At 43.7% G+C, this 24,533-nt stretch overlaps 1 protein-coding gene across 5 annotated transcripts in view; it reads left to right on the top strand.

The window, feature by feature from the left end:
* The first annotated feature begins 10,435 nt into the window (after nt 1–10,435).
* Nucleotides 10,436–24,533, top strand: part of LOC310990510 (RNA binding protein fox-1 homolog 2-like) — a 45,556-nt gene continuing 31,458 nt past the window's right edge. For 4 of the 5 annotated variants that reach the window (XM_083977909.1, XM_083977907.1, XM_083977908.1 and 1 more), the window contains exons 1-2: nt 10,436–11,578; nt 21,569–21,619. In XM_083977909.1, the coding sequence (XP_083834035.1) occupies nt 11,321–11,578; nt 21,569–21,619 (309 nt within the window). In that variant the 5' untranslated portion in view covers nt 10,436–11,320. The remainder of the gene's footprint in view (nt 11,579–21,568; nt 21,620–24,533) is intronic. The other variant, XM_083977910.1, reaches the window with a different exon arrangement.

The following is a 24,533-nucleotide window of genomic DNA, read 5'->3' on the forward strand; positions in this document are numbered from 1 at the left end:
AATACTGCTTGAGCTCATTGTGTGTGTCTCATCTGTCCTATGAATTAAAGGCAAAAAGCTCTCTAAAAATACTTTAAAAAAAAACCAAAACATCTTTCATAGGTACTCCAAAGTTGACTTCCCTCCCTGTGTCGCACACCTTGAGCCAGTTTGTGACAGAATTATGTCACAACTGTGTTGTTAAGCTTTCACAGCTGCTTCTTTCCCCACTCTCTGCTCCCTACTACAACCGATCACAACCTCCTACTTCCTGTCCTCACAAAATTCCTCTGACATGAGTGAAGGACAGTCTCTCCTGCAGGATCCAGGGGTACCTTCCACTTAACGCAGAAATAAACAGTGACTGTATTCATGTCTTTAAAGTGACTAATGTACTCATCTTTAGAGGCTGTAATGTGTTAGAATCATCATAATTGACAGTAGTGAAGCAATTTAAACACTTTTCCATGACATGTGAGCAATGAAATAAAGACACGTTTAGATAACTGCACTCAGGGTTTTTTTTTTTTTTTTTTAATGGAAACAAGAAGTAAAGAAGGAGAACATATGGTGGAATATGATTTTCTTAAATTGTGAATTGAAAAATAACAGTGTGATGCAAGTGTATATGCACAAACAATTCATGTCCAACACTAAAGAGGGTCCTTCTGGGTTTTTTTCCTGACCAGTCTGAACAAATCATGAACAATACAAAATAAACAATAAACAATACAAAGCAAAAAAACACTTACTCTCATACAAATACAGTATGACTGTTATATCTATAGTGGGCTAATAAAGAGTATCAATAAGAAAGTGAAGCTGAGTGTCCAGTCAGTCTCACAAACTGAGTGACTGGTGTAAAGGCCAGTGTGAAGATAACACAACTTTACAATCTAACAGATTTGTTTGATCCAATCTTAGATAAAAACAGAGATTTAACAAAATGTTCCTTTTACCATTTTCATTATTTTCATTATATTTGGCATTTTCATAATAGGTCAGATTCTGAGCTCATAATGCATTGTAACACAATTCTAGTTGAAATACTAGAGTGGTCAAATCTGTAAACAGTGATACGCTGGTTGAGCCAGAAATCCAGCAATGGTCTTCATTGATGAGGCAGAAAAGGGCAAAGGTTAAAACCTGAATCCTCTTCTACGTTCTGACTGAGCTGTCGCCGGAAAACCATGAGGCAGACCAGGGAAGCTATCTGGAGAGAGAAGGAGAGATAAAGATCAGGGATGGCATAAGTGAATGTAGATGTGAAAAAAATCAGCATTCCCTTTATCACCTCCAGGATTAAACCAGCCACAGAATGAGCTAGTGGGAGAAGCAGCAACACGGCCCATATGCTAGTCAGCATGCAGCCACAGAAACAGAAAGTGGAGATATGTTCAGTGAGGAATAAGAAGCCATGTAAAGGAAAAATCCACTGCCTGTTTAGTTTTGTCCAGCCCCAGATATCAATTTGTGGAAGAAAAAACAAAGACTGGTCAGGACAGTGAGAGTGAAAGCTGGTCCTGCACTCCCTCCCACTCACCGACTGAGAAGCGCATGTGCAGTATCTCTGAACTGTCCGCATTTGAAACTGACTATGCTGCATATTTTCAACTGCTGCCTGTGTGAATGATGTGATGTGTGAAGTGATGTGTATTAGTTATTGCATTTGTATTGTACATATTGACACTTTTAAGGAGCAGCTCTCCTATTTTGTTGTACAGAAATTGATAATAATTCTATTCTATAATTTGTGGAGCTGTTGGTCTAACACTTGGTTATTGTTTATCTTATTGTGTGACTTTTGTCTATTTCTGCAGGCATCCTATCCATAATTCTGTCAGGCAGACAGGCATGTCACAACAATCTAATCTGTGAGTATGCAATGACTGTAAATTCTGCTATTATCCCTCCATTTTATGTGTTAAGAGAAAATGAAACTGCTTTAGCTCTTGTAAACTATTTGACTGAGCCAATCAAGGTATCAACCTGTGTCTGTGTATCTCCACCTTGCATTTTATTGCACTTCATTTTGAGATTTAACTTTTTAAATTAATTAATTAAATTTAAATTAAACTCGAGCTGAATTGCTTCACTCATGTGACAAACCTCACTCAATCATATACCCTCTCAGTTTGGCGCACGATTTAAACTGCAAAATTTTCCCCATCTTCCTCTTTGCTGCCAATGGCACTGCATTTCACCTACTGCCTATTGTTTCAGCCCCACCTCCACCCGAACATCCACCTGTAGGCTTCGGAGGTTAAGATATAAGTCATCATCATAATGAAACCATATTCAGGGAGTGATGAGACCGAGTCTAGACACCAAACTCTAAATGTATACTCAACAGTTGCAAAAAACATTTGAATCATGAGTTTTCGGACTGAACTTCATTCACGTCTAAGCACAGAAAAGTAAAACGTGCAACACGCTTGCCTACCAGCAGAACTCCAGTTCCAATGAAGGCCCCCATCACAAGTGGTGCTTTACTGTCGACAAATTCTTTAATATGGTCAAGGCAACTCTGTAACAAGACAAAGACAGTAGAAACTGAGCCACCAGAGTCAACAGAAGACAGATAATACATCCAAGTAACTCTTAGATCATCTGAACAATATTAGTCTAATACTTTACTTTACTTTACTATACTTGTTTATTTAGTTGGGACAGTGCATATTAATGGACAGTGAGTGCTAGAGTACCCACAGTAAATACACCGGATTTAGCACATGTGCTAAATTATATCCGTAGTCCCCAAAACAATACAACAATTAACATAAAAAGTCCATAAAGACAATACTACACCATTGACGCTGTCATGGTGGCAGTTCCATTTCTTAACACCAACTTACAGGCAATTTGTTGTCTGGACAGGCACTCGTCACTTTTCCACAGCACTGAAGCTACAGAGCAAGTATAGGGGACAGGGCAGGAGAAATTATTTGTAGAAAATAAGAATAATTTAAATTCACAAAAATGTTCTCACCATTATCTCAGAATATTGTTTTCCTGACTGCTGCTGTTGCTGCTTTCTTTCTGAACTTTCAGCCAATCACATGCTCCCTGCCTCTTAAGCTATAAAGTTCAACAACTCCTACCAGAATTAAATTAAGGTAATTAAGCCAGTCTGATGAATGGCGAGAGGCCAGTGACGTTATGAAATAAAATGTGTCAACATGAAATACACTTTGATGTGATATAAAATTATTTCTGGTCATTTAAGTATTTTATGATTATTTATTCTATAATAATTGAACATTATCCTTTGTTGTATGGTGAATTGAACATACAAAGGTGTAAAAAGATTAAGTGCAAAAGTTTAGAAAGCCCTGAGTACAAATTCATCAAAAGAAACTGGAATGAAGGAGTAGTTGGTGCTTACCGTGGTGTGGATGAATTTGAGAGTGACACCAATTGCTTCATTTTCTGCAGATTTTTTTTCTATGTTTTCGTAGAACCCCGCAATGCTATCTCCAATCTACATCGTAAATATTAAAACACAACATCATGGATACAATTGATTTGATTGTTTTCCAATCTCAACTGCTCTTCCTCCCCCCTCCCTCTGCATTCCTCTCACCTCTTTTTTGCGGACATAAACCAGCACTCCGACAGTAACTTCAGCTACAGCCAGGATGACCACAAAGGCACAGAACTGAAGAGAGAGAAGTCAATAAACTTTAACTAAAAACTTTAAAAAGTTTTTTAAAAATTGCGTTGCAACATCCATTCATGTATTGTTGATTTGTCTGACACAGGACACAAGTGTACTGATAAATCTTTCTGTGTCTGACATTAACTCCTGTCCTCATGAGGAGGGAGGCTGGGCAGAGCACAGACTTACTGTACTTATTGATAGATAGCTGTTATGGCTGTTATGGAAGTCAAGTTTCACAGCAGCAAACTTACCATTTGTACAACACATTTTTTCTCACTGCAGCTAAGAATCACAGAGATGAGCATCAGTATCCCCAGTGCTATCGGCACCGCCACACCTGATACAAGACAAATACATACAGTGGGGAAAATAAATATTTGATCCACTGCTGATTTTGTAAGTTTGTGCCCCCACAAAGAAATAGACGGTCTATCATATCATCATATAAAGGTTATAAATGAATTTACATTTGATCTAAGTGAAATAAGGGCAATAAACAGCAAGGGATCAAATACTTATTTTCTGCACTGTATCTGTTATTTAGTATGTGTAAGAAACAACAATTTGTCTATCCTTTATTTTATTTTTATTGAGAATGGCATGACTCACTGGGAGAGCTTGACCTGAAGATCTCCGTTTCGAAGAAGCCTTTGGTGCTCTCACTGAATCTCAGCCACAGACCTGAACCCATGGAGGTAGACCCCATCAGCTGCAAAACAGGGAATAAAACCCCAAAATAAGGGAATAAATCCACTAGTAGTTAGCTACACCTGATTACAATTTCACTCTATAAATGATTATAATTATATTCTATGCCATTACCACCATCAAAAACTTAGGAGATCCAACTTTGACTGTGCATTATATTTATTATATAATTATCATCTTTTTTAGAGATAGAACATGAACTAACAGCTTTATAAAATCTGAGTTACATCTTAACTTAGAAAACATCAGTTTTTTGTTACGTTACTATGTTTGTCAGTGGCATCTACATATAAAAACTTTGAAATATAGAAACAAACAAGAGACTTACCGCAACGGTGATGCGTATACATCCTTTCAGTCCCATGATGACCAGCGACTTGTGTGCACTGAAGCCTCCAACAAATACTAATTGAAGTCAGGAGGTGTCAAACGAAACAGGATGTGGAGGAGGTGTGAGTTTGATTCAAACACATACAGTACGTAGGTCTATGTGTCCTAAGGGCAACTCAATGTACATCACACCCAAATACATGTAGAACAACACAATAACTTAACACATACGTTTAGATACAGATACTATACAAAGATGTACATGCGTTATAGAAAAACATAAGACAAACCAGTGCCTGCCAAGTGAAAAGACAGAGAAAGAAAAACAACAAATAAGACACATTTACATGACAGCCTAGATTTTCTTGTGGGCATTGAAATCTGATATTTCTGTTCAGAAACATTCTTTTTAACTGTAGATGGACTAGCAAATCACATTTGAAATAGCAGAAACATGACCTCATCTCTAGAACTCTATGGATTTGCTTTATGGTCAAACAGTGATTTCATTTTCTTTTGTGACTTCTCCAACTTGCGTTTTGCCAATTTTTACCCCATTTCTTTTTTTACAAGTCAGTGCATAAAACCATGGATGTAGTTAATCAAGTTCAGTAGTGGTTTTGACTTTTGGCAACATTGTATAACTGCCAAGGGACCCTGCACTGAGGGCCCAAAACCGAATCCAGTGATGACCTGGACCTTTCTCCCTTGCAAGGCCAAGACAAAATTTTGCACAAAATTATGCACCTAAATTGCAGTTTCCATGTCTCCCACAGGAGACCAGCTCAAAAGGGCTTTCATAAAGGGATCAGTCTTCTGTTTCTGAACTAACTCCCTATGAGAAATGGACTCAAGAAGCACAGGTATAACCACTGCTTCATATACCGTAATTTATATATTTAGCTTTTTCCTGTAGCCTGGCCTCACCTTTCCCACGACTCATGGCTCGAGTCATTGTACAAACTAGGAAGAGATCCACCTCAAACTGAAGCAAATCCACCTCTGGTGTTTTGTTTTTTTGACCTCTGTCTTCACAGGTGGCATGCCAGGAACATGGGTGACCACTTAAAGTGGTGGAATATCAGCTCTGCTCTCTAACTAAACCAACACCCTCAAAAAACAACTTAAAAACAGAGTGTGTGCAACTGAATTTCCAAAACAATTGCACCAGTAACAAAGCAAGACAGGCAATCCGGTGAATGACCACCCCGAACAGACAAACCAAACAAACCGGCACAAACTAGACTAGTATTGAGTCTAATTCAAATCCAAAACAAGAAACAAAAAAGAAAGAAAATACTGCAGTCATCTGTACAAATCTATGGAACCACAATACAAAGATATAAATGATGACATTTGACAAAACACCAAATTAATTACAAAAATCATGTTTAATTTTCTAACAGTTTCCACTGAAGTTACATGTTCATAGTCAATACTAACACAAAATCATTGTTATTCAGAATGTAGTGTGGGAAAAGCAACTGCAGCTCATATCATCAAGTCCAGTGAAAGAAACAGGAAGTGGTGGAGGTGTTAATAAGAAACAAACACATTTGAGTTTGATGTCTGCTTATAATGCACAAAAGAAGAACAAGAAGATAATTTATTCATTGAACACATTTGCTGCTCAAGGCAACTCAATGTGTGTCACACCCAAACAACACGTAACACAAATAGTAGCAAGTAGATCATGCAGTTAAATGCAGATAGAGCAGACAACACAGATACAACACAAAAATGTACATGCATTATACAAATAAAAGACGAACAGTTGGGGGCACTTCTGATATTAAGAGGGAGGGCCTTCCTCTTTTTTTTGCTACTTCACCTGCTTTTGGTCCCACCTGGGGGGACAACAAGGAGACCACTAACTGATGACCTGAGACATCTTATTTCTTCATATGGACTGAGCAGTGCTGTGATGTATTTTGAGCAAAACCATTCAGGTCTTTTATAGACAAATAAAAGTAATTCATGTGGTCTGTTTATGGTCTGTATAGGGAGCCAGGGTTTTCAGCACTGGGGTGTATTATTATTTTTGACCTGGTTAAAATACGTGCAGCAGAGTTCTGGATGAGAAAACAGACTACGTATTGCAGTAATCAAGTGAACAAATTCATGGATCAAATTTGAAAGGAAACTTTGGATTTTTGAGATGAAAGAAGGAAGATCTAGTGACATCGTTGATATGACAGTGGTTAAGTAAAGTAGGTTAGTGTCTATGGTGATGCTTAAGTGATGTTTAGTTGTAGGAAGTTGTGGTTCATCCAGGCGTTGATGTCCTTTATATATTCTGAAAGATGTAAAAACTGTGTATGTCGCCACCATAGCTGGTGGATGCAACGTCCAATCACAGAAGACTTGTGATCAAGAATTGTTGATTTGCACTAAAGAGCGAGAGTTTAGATGTTCACCAGTCCACATCTGACAAATAGAGATGACCCCTAAAGGCACAGTGCTGAAGTGACATAGTGACAGTGACATAGTAACAGCTAAAGGCCTGAAGGAATTACTGGAGCTGGTTTACAGCTCTGTTTATGAGTCCACCACATGCAAATCTTGATTTCACGGAGCTTAGCATCCTACTACAGACATGACAGAGGAAGAAACTGCCCTCTTATATTTTGAGCTGATGATTGAACAGTTTAGGAAAAACATGCAGCTCTATGTTTGGTATAAAAAAGAAATGGCACACCAACATGAAAACATTGTCCCAAAGGTGAAACAGTGTGGAGGGAGTTCTATGATTTAGTGCTGCCATGTGAGTCACAAAACAACAACAGAATAACATCTTGTACATAAAGTCAAATAACTCAGAAGCTCTTGGTCAGCTGTCACATGGCTTACATTTTTATTTTTGTAGGAAACAAACACTTTTTCTCTATGTGTCAACAGTTGTTGAGCGAAATGTGTTACAAAATCAGTATTTGGCAGAATCAATGTTTTTTCAGCTTGTGCAATCAACGTAGCTCATAGGTCGTCTTCACAAGTTTTTCCACTGTGGTTTTATGGGTCAAACTCAGTGTTCACACATTAACAGGTTCAGCCACAGTGATAAAACACCGAGTAGGGGAGAGCAGGGTAAGCCCTAATGCGGGGTTAGTTATAACATACACAATTAAAAATTTAATTTAAACATAGTGCTGAATTATGTTAAACTATATGAATTTGGTGGACATGGTTGCTTTACAACAGACTATATGCCAGCACAGAAGACCCGGGTCCTTGTTTTAAAAACCAATAACTTTCTGTTATAAATACTGACTTTTATTGCAGCTATGTGTCAATCTGGTATACTTTGAATACTTAAATACTTTAAATAAATACTTAAACTTTGAATACTTAAAAGATTACTTACATAGGCTAACACATTCCACATGATTATATTATCAACTTATAAATTAGCCTAAACTGTAGCATGCCAGAGACATGTCATTTATGTATTTTATGTATATTTATGTATATTAAGGCCGCTTTTTACCATGCACTTGAGTCCACAACAAATTTCTCCTGTGGGACAATAAAGTTTATTCTATTCTATTCTATTCTATTCTATTCTATTCTATTCTATTCTATTCTACATGCCAGTTGTCTGATATGCACAACAGGTCACTGATAAGCACACATGCATTATGATGTAAATAGACTCAAAGTAGACTGTTTTAGGCTATGTTTATGAAATGTAATACTGATCATGCATCAATGAATGAAGACAATAATATACACACACACTACTTTTGAACAAACATGGTCACATTCGTGAATATTACAATGAATCCTTTTCTGTTCTGATTTTGTGTATGAATAAATGACTGAAACTTTAATGACAGCACGGACCTGCATCACTCTGCTGTGGCATTTAAGCCAATCTCAATTTAGACAGCGCCCTCTGATGGAATTGAGTTACATAGCAGTACAACATTGTTGTAGTTATCCGCAAAATCACGTTTAATGTTCTGTCGCTCAAACAGTTTCCAGTCTGGACCCTCTCCACTGAGGGCTGAGCAACGACTCTCAAAGTGAAAGTGGAGGTGTGTGACAAAGGAACCTCCTCTTCTTCTCTACTGTGCAGACCATTAGTGTGCACAGAGGTAACTCTGAAGCATCTCATACAACAGTGTGCAGAGCATGTGTTGAAAGTGGAAAAGTTAACAACACAAAAGGGCATGTACAAGCAGTAAGAGTGCATGCAGACAATGAGAATGGTGGGACCTTTAAAGTGCAGGAGAGATAGCCTATCCTATAGAGTGCCAATGAAATCCAGATGTTCCCACAGATAACATGGTGTATTTTTCATTACCAATTTCTTCTGGTGACCTGTGAGGTCCGTGGCTGTATTAAGAGAGTGTAATGGCTTCTGCGTGCTGGCGCTGGCTCTGTCAGTGAAACAGGCGGCTGTGTGGAGTGATGTGACCCCACGGCCGTCCATCATTGCAGGTTCAGTGGGTGGCAGAGGGACAGGTAGCAGGGGAGAGATGGAGGCTGATAAAGTGAGTCACAGAGAGGGAGAGCAGAAAACACACACACATTACACTTTCACACACTACACAACAACACACACACACACACACACACTGGCAGTTGGCTTGAAGTGACAGCAATCATCTGTTCTGAAGCATGCAGGTGAAGAGAGGAATCAGTGCAGATTTTATCGTACTGGTGTGTGTGTGTGTGTGTGTGTGTGTGTGTGTGTGTGTGTGTGTGTGTGTGTGAGAGTGAGTGAGTGAGTGAGTGTGTGCACAAGTGTAAATGTGTGAAACAGCAAAGAAGCAGTATTTCTCTTTTTGATGCATCCCTCCTCTCCCAGTTATTGCTGCTTTGCCACCATAAACCTTTCAACACGTCGGCAGCCATATTTGATTAGTGTTGCTTTTGCGTGAATTATGTGACAACAATCTCGCAGGAGAGCGTTGAATTTTTTCCTCCATCAAACTGCAAATGTTTCCCCCCTCAGACGCTCCGCCGCCTTGGATCCACTAGGGGGCGCAAACACACCACTGAAACATGACTGTAACAGGCCTGTGAATTATTCCACCAAAAATAATCCAATTTAAGAGACTGCAGGTGCCGACATGCTGCTCTTTTGCTTCATTTGTATTCATATTTTATTTCTCTAATTGCTATTTGTGGTTATCGGGTGCTCTTAATAGCATTTACTCAGCGATGCTTTTAAAAATACACCCACAGGCTGTAAAAAAAAAAAGAAAAAGAAAAGGCATTTATACAGAGATTTCCAAAAGAATACAAATATATTACATAATCCATTGTCTTTTTTTCCTTTCTTTTTTTTTAAATGTGAAAACACACTCTAGAGACATATTGTATCATGGCCATTGCACATTTCTATTCGCTTTAGAAATACATTTACAACCTCTGCTTATGGGTGTAAAATATATTAGCATTAATATTCAATCTGTTTTATGGGATCGTACAAAAAAAACGTGGCCTTCATTTTATATGCATATATTTTACTTGTGTGTTTCTTGATAACATTGTCTATTTCCGTATCCCGATTCCTCCATTGTTTCTTTAATTTTCTCAAATATATTTGGAGGGATTTGCTTGCAAACGTTTTTGGCAGTGTTATGAGTGGCAAACTAGACGCATCTTCATTTTTTAATTCGACTGAGCAGTGAAGTAAGTGAGGGGAGAGGAGGGGGCGGGGAGCTGTGAGGTGGTGGAGGAGGAGGAGGAGGAGGAGGAGGAGAAGGAGGGGGGCAAGAAGGAGAAGGAGAAGGAGACAGACAGAAAACGCAGACCTCAGACCAGCCCACCTCACCACACTGTCCTTCCCTTTGCAGCCCGGTGTTTGAGGCAAATCTGACCGCGGATCAGCCGCGCACTCGAGCTCCCTCCACACTACGAGTTACACCAACTGGGACTCAGACCAGAGGAAATCGTGTTCGTCGGCAGCAGCAGCAGCAGCAGCAGCAACCAGGTCTTGTCCGCACGCCGAGACACATCCACGGCAGAGACCAGAGCACGGCGAGGGGGAGCGGACTGTGTGATAAGAAGGGACCGAGGAGCAGGAGCAAGGCTGGTAGGAAACAAGAGAGAGGGGTTTCATGTAAAAAAAGAAAAAAAACCACGTCCTGCGGCGAGAGAGAGGCTCAGAGGACTGGCTGCTGGCACGCCATAGAGAGAAGTGTAGTGCGTGGAGCTAATTTCCAACATTTTCTATTATTGGCAGCGAGAGTGTGCTCTCTCTCTCTCCCTTTCTCTCTCTCTCTCCAAGCCACATTTATAAAGGGAGCTAGCGGTATGTAATGCTAGCAGGCTAGCTAACGTTAGCGGGCTAATTAGCTTGTCAGGCATCCAGGAGTCGGACGTGTGATCTTTATTAAAATAGGTCACTGTTTGGCGTGGCTTCACTTTTTTTTTTTTTTTTTTAGGGAAAAAAAACCCTGGACTTCATGTGCTTTGTCCGGAGCCTTGGCACGGTCATTATGGTCTGTGTCGAATAGCTAAAGCTAAGTTAAGACAGTAAATAGTGTAAGCTGTAGGTATATTGATGAAAATCTGTTCAATACTGTCTTGGGGAAAGCCAGACCCATTGTGAATATCGAGCTGTGGACAAACCAAGAGGAAGAAGCGAAAAAAACAAAAACAGACTTTTGACTGGAGACTGTCTGCCGTCCAATGTTAATGTCGACCGACGTTGCATCTATAATGCTACCCGTTAGTCGGGGAATAATGGACCTGGAAAGAGACATTGATACAACAGCCGGACCCCTTGCAAACGCGGCCGGGGGTCCAGCAGCTGTCCGGGGGATGAAGCGAGGAGACCCGGAGCCCGACGCGCAGACAGCCGCTGCCCTGACGGATCTGGCCGGGGCGGAGTGCAAGAGACCGAGGATAGACGGGACCGGGAGCGTGGTGGTCGGTGACATTGGACAGGTAGGAAACGCATCGGAAAACACATGATCCATTTCTAAGATCTGTGTCGTTTTTGTTTCCGTCTCAGCTTGGTGTGTAGCAGCACCGTAACAAAGTATCCTCTGCCCTCCTCACTAAAAGCTTTTGTTCCTGAGCATCAGCAGGGGAGTGATGATAATGTTTTGACAGGCCCCTTTTCTCTCATCAACAGCATAATCATGCATCATTGCAGCAAACAGAAAAATCCTCTATTTTAAACCAAATGAGAGATTTGTAATTATTATTATTTTTATTTAAAGTATGACACTAGTGAAATGTGGCTATAAGAAGCAGTGTGTGGCTGTGCTCCTGGAGCTGCTCAGTGAGGGAGCATGACCGAGCCAGACAAAGGTAACATGATACAGACTCCATTGCTATGACAGACAGCAGCACAGCAAAGATCAGACCCATTCATCACGCCTGTCCTCCTGAAACTACACCGCTGCTTTGTCACAACTTCTAAGCAACAGCGTCATTTTTTTAAATTATTTTTGATTCATCAGGCTGAAATCACTCAGAGCTGTGATGATCATGTACAGTGAGTCACCACATCGAATCTTGATACACACCGCATGTGCCATTAAATCGCTGTGCCCCCCCCCCCTCCCCCCTCCCCTCTCCCTGATTGTCGCTAGGTGTTAAAAGAGAGAGGCAGACAAGGATTGGGGGAGGGGTCACCACAGTGAAAGACAAAGAACAGAGCCTTTTGGTGGAGGCTGAAGGAGCGAGGGGGCTCGGGGAGCCCTCCTCAACACGGGTCTTCCCTGCTTTCATGACTCGACTGCTGAGACAGCAAAGCTCCTGCCACCGTTCCTGCCTCTGTCCGACTAATGTGTGCATATTACAGTAAACCTGGGGATTGCCGAGGCACGGCGTGCACCTCGCTCGCTTTACTCTCCCAGGATCTATTACGGTTTATTTATTTCTCTCTCTCTGTTGGTCTCACAAGCAAATGTGCTACACATCATTCCTACATCTACACACACACACACACACACATACACACATGCCTTGAGGTGCCCATAATCCCAACAGCACAAGGGGGAATTTTTTTTTTGCTGACTTGTGGTGTTTTTTTTAGTCCAGGAAAACAGCACCAACGGCAGGCGAAGGGCAGACAGACATAGTTTGAGGTCATGGGCAGGTAATTGAATCCTGGGGAGCAAGTAAAAATACTTTAATTGGCTGTGCAGCCGACCTGCTGCAATGACAAGTAGGTCCCCTTGTAAAGTTTGCGACGCTTCGGCGAGGAGGGGTCCTGATGATGAGGAAAAGGTTACAGCCCGCCGGCAAAAGATGATGTGACTACGAGCAGCAGCGTGGCGTGGGGAGCATTCTTGCTGCCCGTCAGTTGTATTGATTGCTTGGCACTGGCGTTGGGGGTGGTGAGGGGGGGGTCGGGCTGGAAATAGAGACAGGGAGGGAGAATGAGCCGATGGATGGAGGGAAAGTGAGACAGAGAGAGAGAGAAGGGTGGTCTGGACGAGAGAGGAGGAGAAGAGCGGACTAGATATTGGGGCGTATCGCAGCAGATGAACAGAAACGGTTGATGCGCTCAGATGCACGAGGCCTGGACTGTGTATGGACGTGGGGGGACATAAGTGATGGAGGCAAGGAGAGACAGGGAGAGAGAGAGAGAGAGGACAGAAAGGAAATCAGCCATTAGCTTGCATCCATCAAGGGCCATGATGAAGGATGAGAGGATGAAGTGATGGATGGCAGGATGGTATGATGGGATGGAGGGATAGATAAGCAGCAGGGCTCGCTCTGAATGAAGATGAGTGATCGAATAACACTCGATTCAGAGGGTAAATAAAAATGGCAAATGACATTGAGGGCTACTCGCTCACTGTAGTGGCGTGGTATGCTTAGTATGGGGAAGATGAGTTTTGGGGGGGGGGGGGGGGGGGGGGGTGTGTGTGGATGTTATAACTTAATGCAGCCAACTATTACCATAGTATTCTCATCGGGAGCCGGAGCCGGCAGACTGCTGACCTTCTGGGCTGACTGTAAATCAGGAGTGTAATAATAAATGAGAGTGCAGCCTCCTCTCCCCCCTTTGTTGCTCCTGCCCCCCCCCCACCCGCTCTGCCTCATCCAAACTGCAGACCCCCTCCGCTCCCCTTTAGCTGTCCTCTGATTTTCAACCCCCCCTCCCTCCCTCTCTCTCCCCCAGGCATATTTCCAGATTGCTAATTGACTCCTGGTTCACAGGCTTTCAGTGCTCCAGTGAGGCAAACACCACCCCGGCCCCTCCCCCCTTTGCTCTGTCTCTCTGCTGTCCCATCTCTCACCCCCCCCCCCCCCCCCCCCCGCCCCTCACACCCCCTTCCATCTTTGACTATCTCTCATTCTCAGTCCATCTAACAGTTATCACTTTTTTTTTTCCAAGCCTCACATCTGTCTCACCCTTTGTTTTCCTTTCATGTTTGTTTTTCTCTCTTATCCCTTTCTTGTGTCATCCCCCTTTTCCTCTCTGTAATTTTTTGTTTTGTTTTGTTCCTGCGCTGTCGTTCGTAGTCTTGATGCATCCTCTCAGTGCTGTGGTCGGCTCAGATGCAGCGGGAGTCCAGTTTCTAACTCTCTCCGTCCGTCCCCCTCCCTGTTTCTGAGAGCCGATTTGTCCTATCGTTGGCAGTAAAGAGGCTTTGTGTCGCACTAACGAGATCAAAGCTCATTTAGGAGAGGGCATTAACCAGACTGATCGCTTTAACGGGCCTGAGTGAAGGGAGGGGGGCGGGCAGAGCGGGGGCGAGGTTGATATGAATGGACAGATCACTGAGATAGGTTATTACGGATGGTGAGCGGGTTTTTGTTTCACAATGTTCACCACAGCTGGTGCTGATTATATTGAGTGTTTCTTGTTGTTGTAGAACAAGTGCACTTATGTAAACTTTTTTTTCTTTTTTTCTTTTGCCCTGCCCGTTCCACTGGTTGCTAATGAAAACATATTACTGCCCCCAGCCTGCTGCTGACCACTTTCCCCACAGAGCAGGCGTAAAAGGAAACTGTCTTGGGGAGTTTTTCCTTAACAATAGAATATTTTTTTCTGACAAATGTATAAAATGTAATGCTCTGGGATTTCGCTTGATACCAGATTTACAAGTTTGATTTAGTAATTAATGAATTAGTCAATTATGTGACTTTATGTGACTTTATTTTCAAAGGATAGCCCCTTGAGATGTGCCATCTCATTTTCGAGGGAACAACAAAAATACAAAACAAGAGTTCAGTCATCAATAGTACAGGTTCATTAGAAAGTGAACACAAAACATGATACAATGACACGTTACCCCATCATATACATACATATATACACCGGCAAAAATAATTAAATAAAAGAATTACACCTCACTATCAGAAGAACCCTCTGCAGTAATACATATACGGTGGGCCTGTGTACACATACACACAGAGTACTTATACATGCACATACATACATTTCAATTAGCAGAGATAAAACAAGCAGTTTGAAGACATAATTCTGTAGCCTACATCAGATTATAATTAATCTGCACATGAGTTGCAGCCTTAATCCCACCTTTTTTTTTTTAACTTTATGAGGCTGTATGTGTATGTAAATGATATATATTGACATCCAAGTTCATAAAATCTATGATAAAATAATGTATTCATTATTTAATCCGTTATTTATTGATCATATCAAGAAATTGGGTCAATTCAGAGTTCACTTCATTATATTTGGAGCCTTAATTTACCTAATTAGACAAACGTTTTTATCTCTATCAACTGGTTACATTGGTTTGACATTTTATCGAGTTAAAAGTTGCAGAATTAAACAAATTGATCATGTAAACAGGGCTTGATCCATTACCATTGCCGGCTCTTCTAAGAACTGCCAATAGGCCCAGTGGTTGCATAGCTACAGTGGCATCAAGTCGTGCATGTACCTAGAGAAAGAAAGTGTGTGTGTGTGTGTGTGTGTGTGTGTGTAACAGCATACTAAAAGTGTGAGTGTCCTTCAGAAGTCAGCAGCCTGAATTATTCACAGGAAAAAGAAGAAATCTCCACTGAAAGGGAAGCGGTATCAGAGTGGAGGTGGGTCAGGTTGTGGGTTCAGTCCGGACCGACGTGTGCTAACATGTGTCACAGAGGATGGTACACACACAGTCCTGCCTGCTCTCACGTTACCCTGGCTCGCTGCTGCTGGCTGCTGCTGCTGGCTGCTGCTGCTGTTTAATGATTGCTGTTAAACTTTGAGCTGGAGCAGAGCAGGTCACCCTTGACTTTTGAACTGGCAATGATAAGGTAAAAAATTCCCCAGACAAAAGTTGCACAACCCATATTTTCCCTCTCACACATTCTCTCTGTGTGTGTGAGCTTGTGCTCTAAATTCAATTCACTGTGCTTTATTGGTACAAGAGCAGCAGCTGTATTGCCAAAGCATGAAGAAATAATGAGATTGAAGAAAAGAGGAAAGGGCTCCATTCATAAAAAGAAATAGATTAGATCTTTCTCTCCCTCTCTCTCTCTCTCCCTCCCTCCCTCTCTCTCCCTCAAACACATGCATGTTAACTCTCCCTTTATGGTCATCATGTCACCACTCCCCCCACCCTACATGCTTCCTCCCCACCGCTGCCCCCAAACTGTCATATGTGCTCCCATCTCCACCCACACTAAGCCAAATGTCAATGCAGTGTTTCCCTTACATGGGGGTCGCCTGCGATGCACTGCCTCAGCATTGTCGCAGCTCCCCCACTGTCATTCATACATCATGAATATTAAGTTATGGAGTGTCCCTGGATCCATTAAGTTGTATGTGTGTGTATGTGATACTCTGTTCTCCTTAAGGTCAACCAGCAGCCTGTTTAATACCAAGCCCAAATAATTTTATTGAGTGGATCATTTGGTGCCGATGTCATTAAATAAGTAAACCGTGGACAATCTGTTTGAGCATGAAATGAAAAACTGAAATAGACATGTTCCACTTCCATTCATTAGCTTTCATTGTAACATAATGTATGCTCATCGTGCAGTGCACTACGGGCTTTGCTTTGACCGAAACTGAAATAATTAGATCTGTCAGAAAACAATGAAGGAGCCTGTGCAGCATATTGGTGGAAGTTACGGGGCAAAAAAAGTACACAGCACGTCACATTTTGAATTAAGCCAAACTTCTTCTAGATGCTGTGAAATAATGAAATAAAAAGTTGGCAGGATTCTGGTGAAGTCCTAATCGCTGGCAGTGAAGTGTCTTAAGTGATATTTTTGCTCACAGTGAATCGTGTTTATTCGCCAAAAGGTGTGCGGTAAAAAATGAGTACTATACGTTTGGATGTGCTGTAAACGCGCACAGCCCGGAGACTGGCGATGTTGTGTGTTGTGTTTCACATTTCACATTGTCTTCAAATTCCCCCTGTTTACTTTGTGATGGAGAGCAAAGGTTGAGGCAGCACGGAGCCAATCCCAGCCTGTCAAATCACAAACTGAACATTTTCTTCAGCAAACGTTGCTGGCACCATAAAAATGTAAAAGCAGATGTCAGTGTGTGTGTTTATGTGTGTGTGTGCGACTGCTGCTATGTAGAATGACCTGCATGGGGCCCACACATGAGCACCTGTATAATTCTTAACTGCAGGTCATCCGTCGTTGTGAGCAGACCACACAAGCCGGCAGAAAGGAGACCGTCGTCAATAAATCCGACCAGCGTGTGCCCCCAGAGCCTCGTGTTTGTCGGCTTTGGAAGAAACAGAAACTTGTAGCCAGTTCATATTAAGAAGTTTTCCAAGACTCCCACTCTTTTTTCTTTGGAAGGTAGAAAAACTTGAACTAAAAAAGAAACAAAAACTCATAACATTTCTGTGGTGTGGGAAGATTTCTTGGCTGCCTGGTCTGACAAAAAAAAGAGTTGCTGTCATAAGAACTAAGCCTTCAGTCTGCGGGGAAACTTGCAATTCATCTTGTCTCTCCATCCTTCCTCTTTGGTTGTCCCGCTCTGTCTTCTTGTCCCCGCGTATATCGACCGCCTCTGTTGGCGTTTGTCATTTTGGGCTTCGTCGTTTGCCTGTGATGTACCTCTCCGAGTACGGCGCGTTGACAAAGTACATCCATCACTTTTCTGTCCCCTGCCCTCCAGCGTGTTCTGTTAATTCCTTCTCCTTCAGTTTCTGCACTACACGGCGGCACTGTTTGATCCTCTCACACTGCGGCCTCTTCATATCCGGTCTCTCCCCCCTCTCACTTTTGATTTGACCTCATTGTTTTGATTTGGCTCTTGCACTGAGCTAGCGATTGCCAGGAACTGTCCGTAGACGACACTCGATGAGCAGCTGAACTCTACACGGCATATTTCTTGGAGCTGGAGTTGATAATCATCTACTGGTTTTAATTTGACGAACCCTTGGACGTTGGTGAGCCAGAGCTCTTCCACAGTGAACGGTGGCTTTAGTTTGTTGCTGTGCATAATGATGCACTGAAGGCAGCAGGTGGGGTTTGCCTTACATTTGGTGATGAAGCCAAAACACTTGCACAGTCTCCACAACCTTAGGCTGTTCTGATACAGGGACCACTGGATGCCTGCAGCACAGCCCCCTTTAATTACCCCCACTCCCCTCCCCCCTCCCTCTTGCCCCCTCCCTCCCTCCCTCCCTCCCTCCCTCCCCTCTCACCATCTGTTGACCTCATGTCATTTTGCCTTCCTTCACCACTGCTGCTCCTTTTTCTTTCCCCCCACTTTGCTCCTTCCCATTTGCTCCAGCAACTCCCTAACTTCTTTTCCTTCTCCTAAAATAGCAAGCCCCAGAGAGAGAAAATAAACAAGAGAGACGCCCTTTAGTTTTTGCCCTCCGCGGAGTGGAGAGGGGGACAGGGAGAGCGAGTGAACGATAGAGAGAGAGAGAGAGAGAGAGTGTGTTTATGTGTGTGTGACTGGTTTTCTGTGCTTTCTGCTGATCCCTGCCAGTGCAGTCTGAAGCCCTCACAGTCAGTCAGCCAGCCGCCGCCTTCAAAGGCTCCTCCTCACTCACACACTGTATGGAATTAACTTAATGGAAACTTGCAGAAGTGCGGTACGAAAAGCCCGGCTTTCAACGTGGACAGGCTTTTCACTTATTTATTTATTTATTTAAAAAAGAAGAGAAAAAAAAGTATGGCAGGCATAAATGCAAGTGCATTCTGTATACTCATCAAGACACGATGGCATGTAATATACTTAAAAGCAGGCCCATGTGGGAAAGGGAGGGTGCGTGTGTGTATTTGTGTGCGAGTTAAACGAGTGTGTCTGAAAAGTAGGTATCAAGTTCAGCCCCCCAATCCCTTCCCCCACCCTGTAAGAAAATATAAATCACATGGCATTCTTCACTTATGACTCATTGTCTCCATTTTGCAAATGTTTCTCTGCTTTATTTTTCTCTCCCCACTCTTGGCTTTGACTGCCTTATTCCCCACATTCCTCCTCCTCCTGTGTGTTTCTGTCTCTGCCCTTATTTTCATCTCATTCTCTTCTTTCTTTTCTTCTTCCTCTCTTCCTTTCCTTCTCTCTCTCTTTCTACTCTGCCCTTCCCTCTTCCATCGAGCCTGCTCCATCCCTCCCTCCCTCCCCCTTCTTCTTGCAGACAGATTGATTCCAGATGTTGCTAAACTCTACCCTCTCTCTCTCTCTCTCTCTCTCTCTCTCCTGTTCTCAGACTCCTCCTCCTCCTCTTTCTCTTTTCTTCTTTCCACTCCGTCTTCTGTAGAACCAACACTGACTCTATAATTTGACGGTTGGGGATAATTTTGGTTTAGATTTCACTTGCATTCCAGTTTTCCACCCAGTTTTTTGTTGCCAGTGCAATGCCTCCACCCTCGCTTCGACTCTGTTTATGATAGAATCACACACTCACCATTTTAATCCCCTGTAGTTGTGTGATTATTGTGATAATACGGCAAAGCTAATGCATTGAGTCTTGAGTTTGTGTGGTGGCAGCATAAACACATGACAAGCACAAGCTCCCATTTTTTTGCTGCTGTGCAACCACAGTTGAATCCTATTTCAAATGCAGTGCAGTGTTGTCAACATGCATGTCTTCTTTTATTTAAAATATAAAGAGTTTTCTCACTCCCATCGACATTGCCCGAGGCTTTTTAGATTTGAGATTCTGCTCCAAACGGTGCCCCGATACTGCATTTCCATCTGCGTCGCGTCGAGCACCAGAAGACTCGACGCAGCCGCCGCGTTGAGGAATATAAGTCGGTCCATTCCCCTGTAAATGTGGCGCACCAAGGAGAGTGTTCCCCCTGGGGACGAGGCACGAGGGGGAAATTGGTTCCAGATGAAACAGGAAGTGGAGAGTGGAGACAAAGAAAGGGTTGTTTCAGACAAGGGAAAGGGAGGACGGGCCCCGAGTGTGGACACACAGTCACACATACACACACATGGTCGGAGTTTATTGCCTGAGCGTCAAAAGAAAATCATTTCTTTTTCATTCGTACCTTTTCTTTACATCTAGTCCTTTTTTTTTTACCCCATACCTTCATTCCCGGTCGACTTTCCGCCAGTCCACTCCGTCTAGAGTCTAGACAGTCCCTCCCCCTCTTCGCCTTTCCATACATCATGGCCACATCTGTTTCTGGACTTAGCCTCCACCCTCACTACATTAAAGCCAGCTCTTCACAGTCTGCTTTAATTGTCTTGTCTGTTTAGAACAAACTCTGTGGCATTCTGCCCGTTGTGGCTCTAACTCTCACCCTCCTCTGGCTGGATGAATCCCATCACGAGGGTCATTTCCATAGCAAGGCAGCTCAAGGTCAAGGCGCAGGAGGTTAACTCTGTTGTCACTCTCCAGACGTCCCAAATCTGCCCCTCTCATCTCTGTGGCACTACACGGCAGCACACTGGAGCTGTCTGCCGAGCGGAGGAGCACATCCAGGCCGAGGGGGCAGCAGCACATGGATTTGAAACACTTTTTTTTGTTGTTGTCTTCTCCTCAATCCTGCAGATTAAATACCACGAAAACATCAGCAGATCTTAAGACCCCCAACCCCCAACACAAACACACACACACACGCACACACACATCTTTCTTTTTCTCTTTACCCCCTCAGACCTTCTCTTCTTGCATCTCCTCCTCCTCCCCTCCCCCCGTTCTCCTCTGGCCTAGTGAGCCTCATGCCTCGGAGTCTCACTAGGCGGTCATGTTTTCTCTGCGAGGCATGTCAGCAGGCTAGACGCTGCCGGTGTCATCTCTCTCACCGCTGTCAAAATATCATCATTTGGCCAACTTTTCCCTATTGTTCCAGTTAGTCCTCCTTCTTCTTCTCCTTCTCCTGCTCCCTCCCTCCCTCCCTCCCTTCTCTTTGTCTTTCTGCCTTTCCCCCCTTCCCCTTTTTGCCTCCTCTCCCTCCTCATCATCACCTAGCCCCTGTAGCAAACAATGGCTGCTCTTCGCCGGAGCCAAAATGACACACGGAGGAGAAAATAATAGTCAGAAAGAAAAGAGAGGGGAGAGAGAGACAGAAATAATCTAATTAAAAGTAATTACAGAGCAATTAACCACAACACTGGTTTCTGGGGCAGGGTCGATGGGGGCTGGGGTGGGGGGGGGGGGGATCACACTCTGCTCATGGGTTTTGATTGGTTAGCTGGATATGAAAGGCTGGGGAGCTGCAGTGATGGCCCACACCGACTGTTAACTGTTAACTTAATTCACTCAGCAGCCTTTCTGCCACGGGAAGTGTCTTCTGTCCTTGTTTGAACCTTGTAACTCTGTTACTGACTGACCAAATTTTGTTGTTTTTTACAATTCTTTCATTTGAACATCAGTTTGTATGTCTGTCTGTCTGTGTGCACTTCAAAGCTTAAGATTTAGTTTTGACAATTTGACACATTGTATGTCTTTCCATTAGTCACAAACCCCAGAGTGCTTTTTCACCTGTTAAATGTGCAAGTTTGGGATCGTCATGCTGCGTCCACTCGTTTTTCAAAAGCCCATCCACTTACTCCGCTCTCTTCTCTCCTGTTGTCTCTTGCAGAACAATGAGCCTTTAAACCCCGGTTTCCATGGATACCCACCTCATAGTCAGGTAAGAGATTAGCGACTGCTCGCAAACCTGTGTAATAATAAATTAAAATATAACGTAGGACAGAAGCCTTGAATCACTGGAGAGATGCCAGTTTCCAGCCTTTAAAGCCAGAGGAGAATTATTTGAGTCTATTTGATGAAACGCCGCTCATATAGCTCTGAAACAAGAGTGACGCTTCCCATAATACACATTTTCAAACTCAAGTTCTTCTTGGCGAGGTGAGTCTGCGAATGTGGCCCAGCAGGACGGGCTCTGCTGCACGCCGACATCCTTATCGAGGCAGTTATTCAGCCCGTGGCAGCTTATAAATGATGGCTATTAGAAGAATTGATGAAAGAGGAACTGAGCTGCTTGACCCACTGGAGGCAAGAGAAGGAAGAAATCACGCTACCACCTTCTTAAAACCTAAGCCCTGAACGCTCCTCCACACTGTTTCACAATGCCGTTTCTATCCTCTCACACTTTCCCCTCTCTTTATGCCCCTCTCTGTCTCTTTCTCATTCTGAGTGTCTCTCCATGCATATTGCTCTCAGTAATGAGTGCCGTATGTGTGCGGCACAGCGGCAGGGGTAGCCGACTATTTTCTTATCTACCTCCGAGCAGCAGAGCACATTGAGCGGCTCAAACCAGCTCAGTGTGTGTGTGTGAATGTGTGTGTGTAGATCCCGTTTAAGCTTGTTGAAGAGAAGGGCGCGTGCACCTTTTCTGGTTTTTGTGTATGTGTTTGGGATGTGCAGCTCTCTGGCAGTGCCACAGGAGGGGAGTGTTGGTCTGTGAGCTCGCTTGCCCCCAGCCTCCCTCTCCCCACATCACAACACGGGAGATTCTCACAGGCCTCATCCCCTCTCATGTATTCTTCCTCTTTTTTTTTTCCTTTTTTTTAATCCCCTCCTCCGCTCGACCGTCCACTCCTGCTCTCTCCCCCTCGGTATCTCCTTTCTTGGGAATACAGCTCTCTGCGAGTGTGAGAGGGAGACCCGCGGTCCAACCATTTGGCTTTGAGGTTTAAAGTTTATTTTCAATTTCTCCCATTCTCCCTTGCGTCCCATATTCAGTTCTTCCCATTTATGTTCTGACCAGACAACAAAAATCTAAAAATGGTGCGAGGTATTAAAGGCAGGAGAGGAATCAAGAGGATGAGGCGGAGAAAGAAAGAAAAAAAAGTGGAGCAGAGGTGAAACTGAAACAGAAGCAAGTCATTTAAGATGGTTTTTGCCTGCGGGGCACGGAATCGTACAATAGTCGGCAGCTCAGTACGAACAGACTTATACTCCTGTCTCGGCCCTCGCCCGCCTGCCTGGGTTTATCTGCTTGTAAGACAAACACCTGGGTAAGAGAGCGTTTGTGATCAGCGCTGCTTCCGAGCTCCCCCCTCCTCTTCTATCATCTGTTAAATCCAGAGCCAACGCACTCTGCCGCATTTGTTTTATAAATGATTTAAAAGTCGTCTACGCTAATGTATTCTGCCCTTGAGCGCACATATTAGGAGTCCTCGGCACACTAGCTGCTGGTTATCATGCAAATGGAGCTAGCCAAGCCCAGCTTTAGTCGTATAGGCTTGTTCATCGCTGCAGTACATTTGTCTTGGTAATACCCCTCCCCTCCCCTTAAGTCTTACTTTATGTATGCATGTTTGAACTGCCTGTAGTTCCTGCCTGTGTCAATATGAGTGTGTTAAATGGTGACAGGCTCCTGTGGGTCCCTGCTGCTGCTCACTGTCAGGAGTGTGTGTGTGCATGTGTGGGTGTGTGTGGCCATTCTGACCTCTGAGGGCCAGTCTCCTGCTGTTTAGGTCACAGAGATGATCAGGGCTAACAACACACAGACACACAAACAAGCTTTGAAGTCTTGCACTCGTAAGCGTTTTTTTCCCACCATTTAGCAATAACAATATTTAATCAGGTCACAACCTTCACATAAAAAAAAAGTGCACTTCTCCCCCGAAGAGGCCGCTGATTGTTACTATAGAACAGTTAATCTGGAGCTATTGAACATCGGTGTGTTTGAAGGAGCAGGGCCCTTTTGTTTGTTTGAATTAGCTGATGAGCGTGTGTTCGTATTAGAGCCCTTTTTTTTTTTTGTCTGAATCAGAGTCAGCCAAGGTGCGGCGGCGGCGGCGTGAACACGATCGCGGCACATCTGTGTGTACATTATGCGCATGTGTTTGTGTGTGTGCGCCGGGGTGTGTTTATCTCTGTTCAGTCTGCGCGCTTAATCCTCAGATCATCCCCTATTCATCCTCTCATCCTCCTCACTTACAGCCCAAATCCCGTCATCCCTCGCTCTTCTTTTCACCCAACCCCTTTATCCATTTATCTGCCTATCCCGTTATCTCTCGCCGGCATCCACTGCCCCGCACTCTGGCCCAGCTCCCTACATTTTTGCCCCTACCACCACCACCACCACTACCTCCAATCACTTATGTGGCCCTCCCTCCATCCCTCCGGACCCCGTTCTAGCCAGACTCAGCAGATGTCTGAAAGCTTGGCATCAGGGCTTTTTTTCCGCAGAGTTCAGTCCCTCCCATATGCAAAATGCGGTGCAAGGAACTGCACTCTCATCTCTGCAAATTAAGCGCCTCCTAACAATACAGTGGTGGTGGGAAGCGAGGGGATCTGAGCCCGAGCCAGAGGGGGGAAAAGGCGCAATGCAGCGTGGTACAGATTCATGTTCGCTTTGAGGTTTTAGATGCTGGGATCCGGGGGGGGGGGGGGGGGTGGGCCGGCGCACCCTCAGTTTTGTGAGACTTCCATCTGTGAGATGAAGGCGGCATCCGCAGAAGAGAGACGCTGATCTAGAGGAGCCTACCCACGCAACTTAGCAAGCTACCGTAGCAGTCTACGGACCGGCCTACCTACCACTGCTTTTTTGGAACTGACAAGGCTGCCACGCAATAAATAAATCATCAAAAAAA

The sequence above is a fragment of the Trachurus trachurus genome (assembly GCF_905171665.1).
Source record: "Trachurus trachurus genome assembly, chromosome: 8".
Classification (NCBI taxonomy): Eukaryota; Metazoa; Chordata; class Actinopteri; order Carangiformes; family Carangidae; genus Trachurus; species Trachurus trachurus.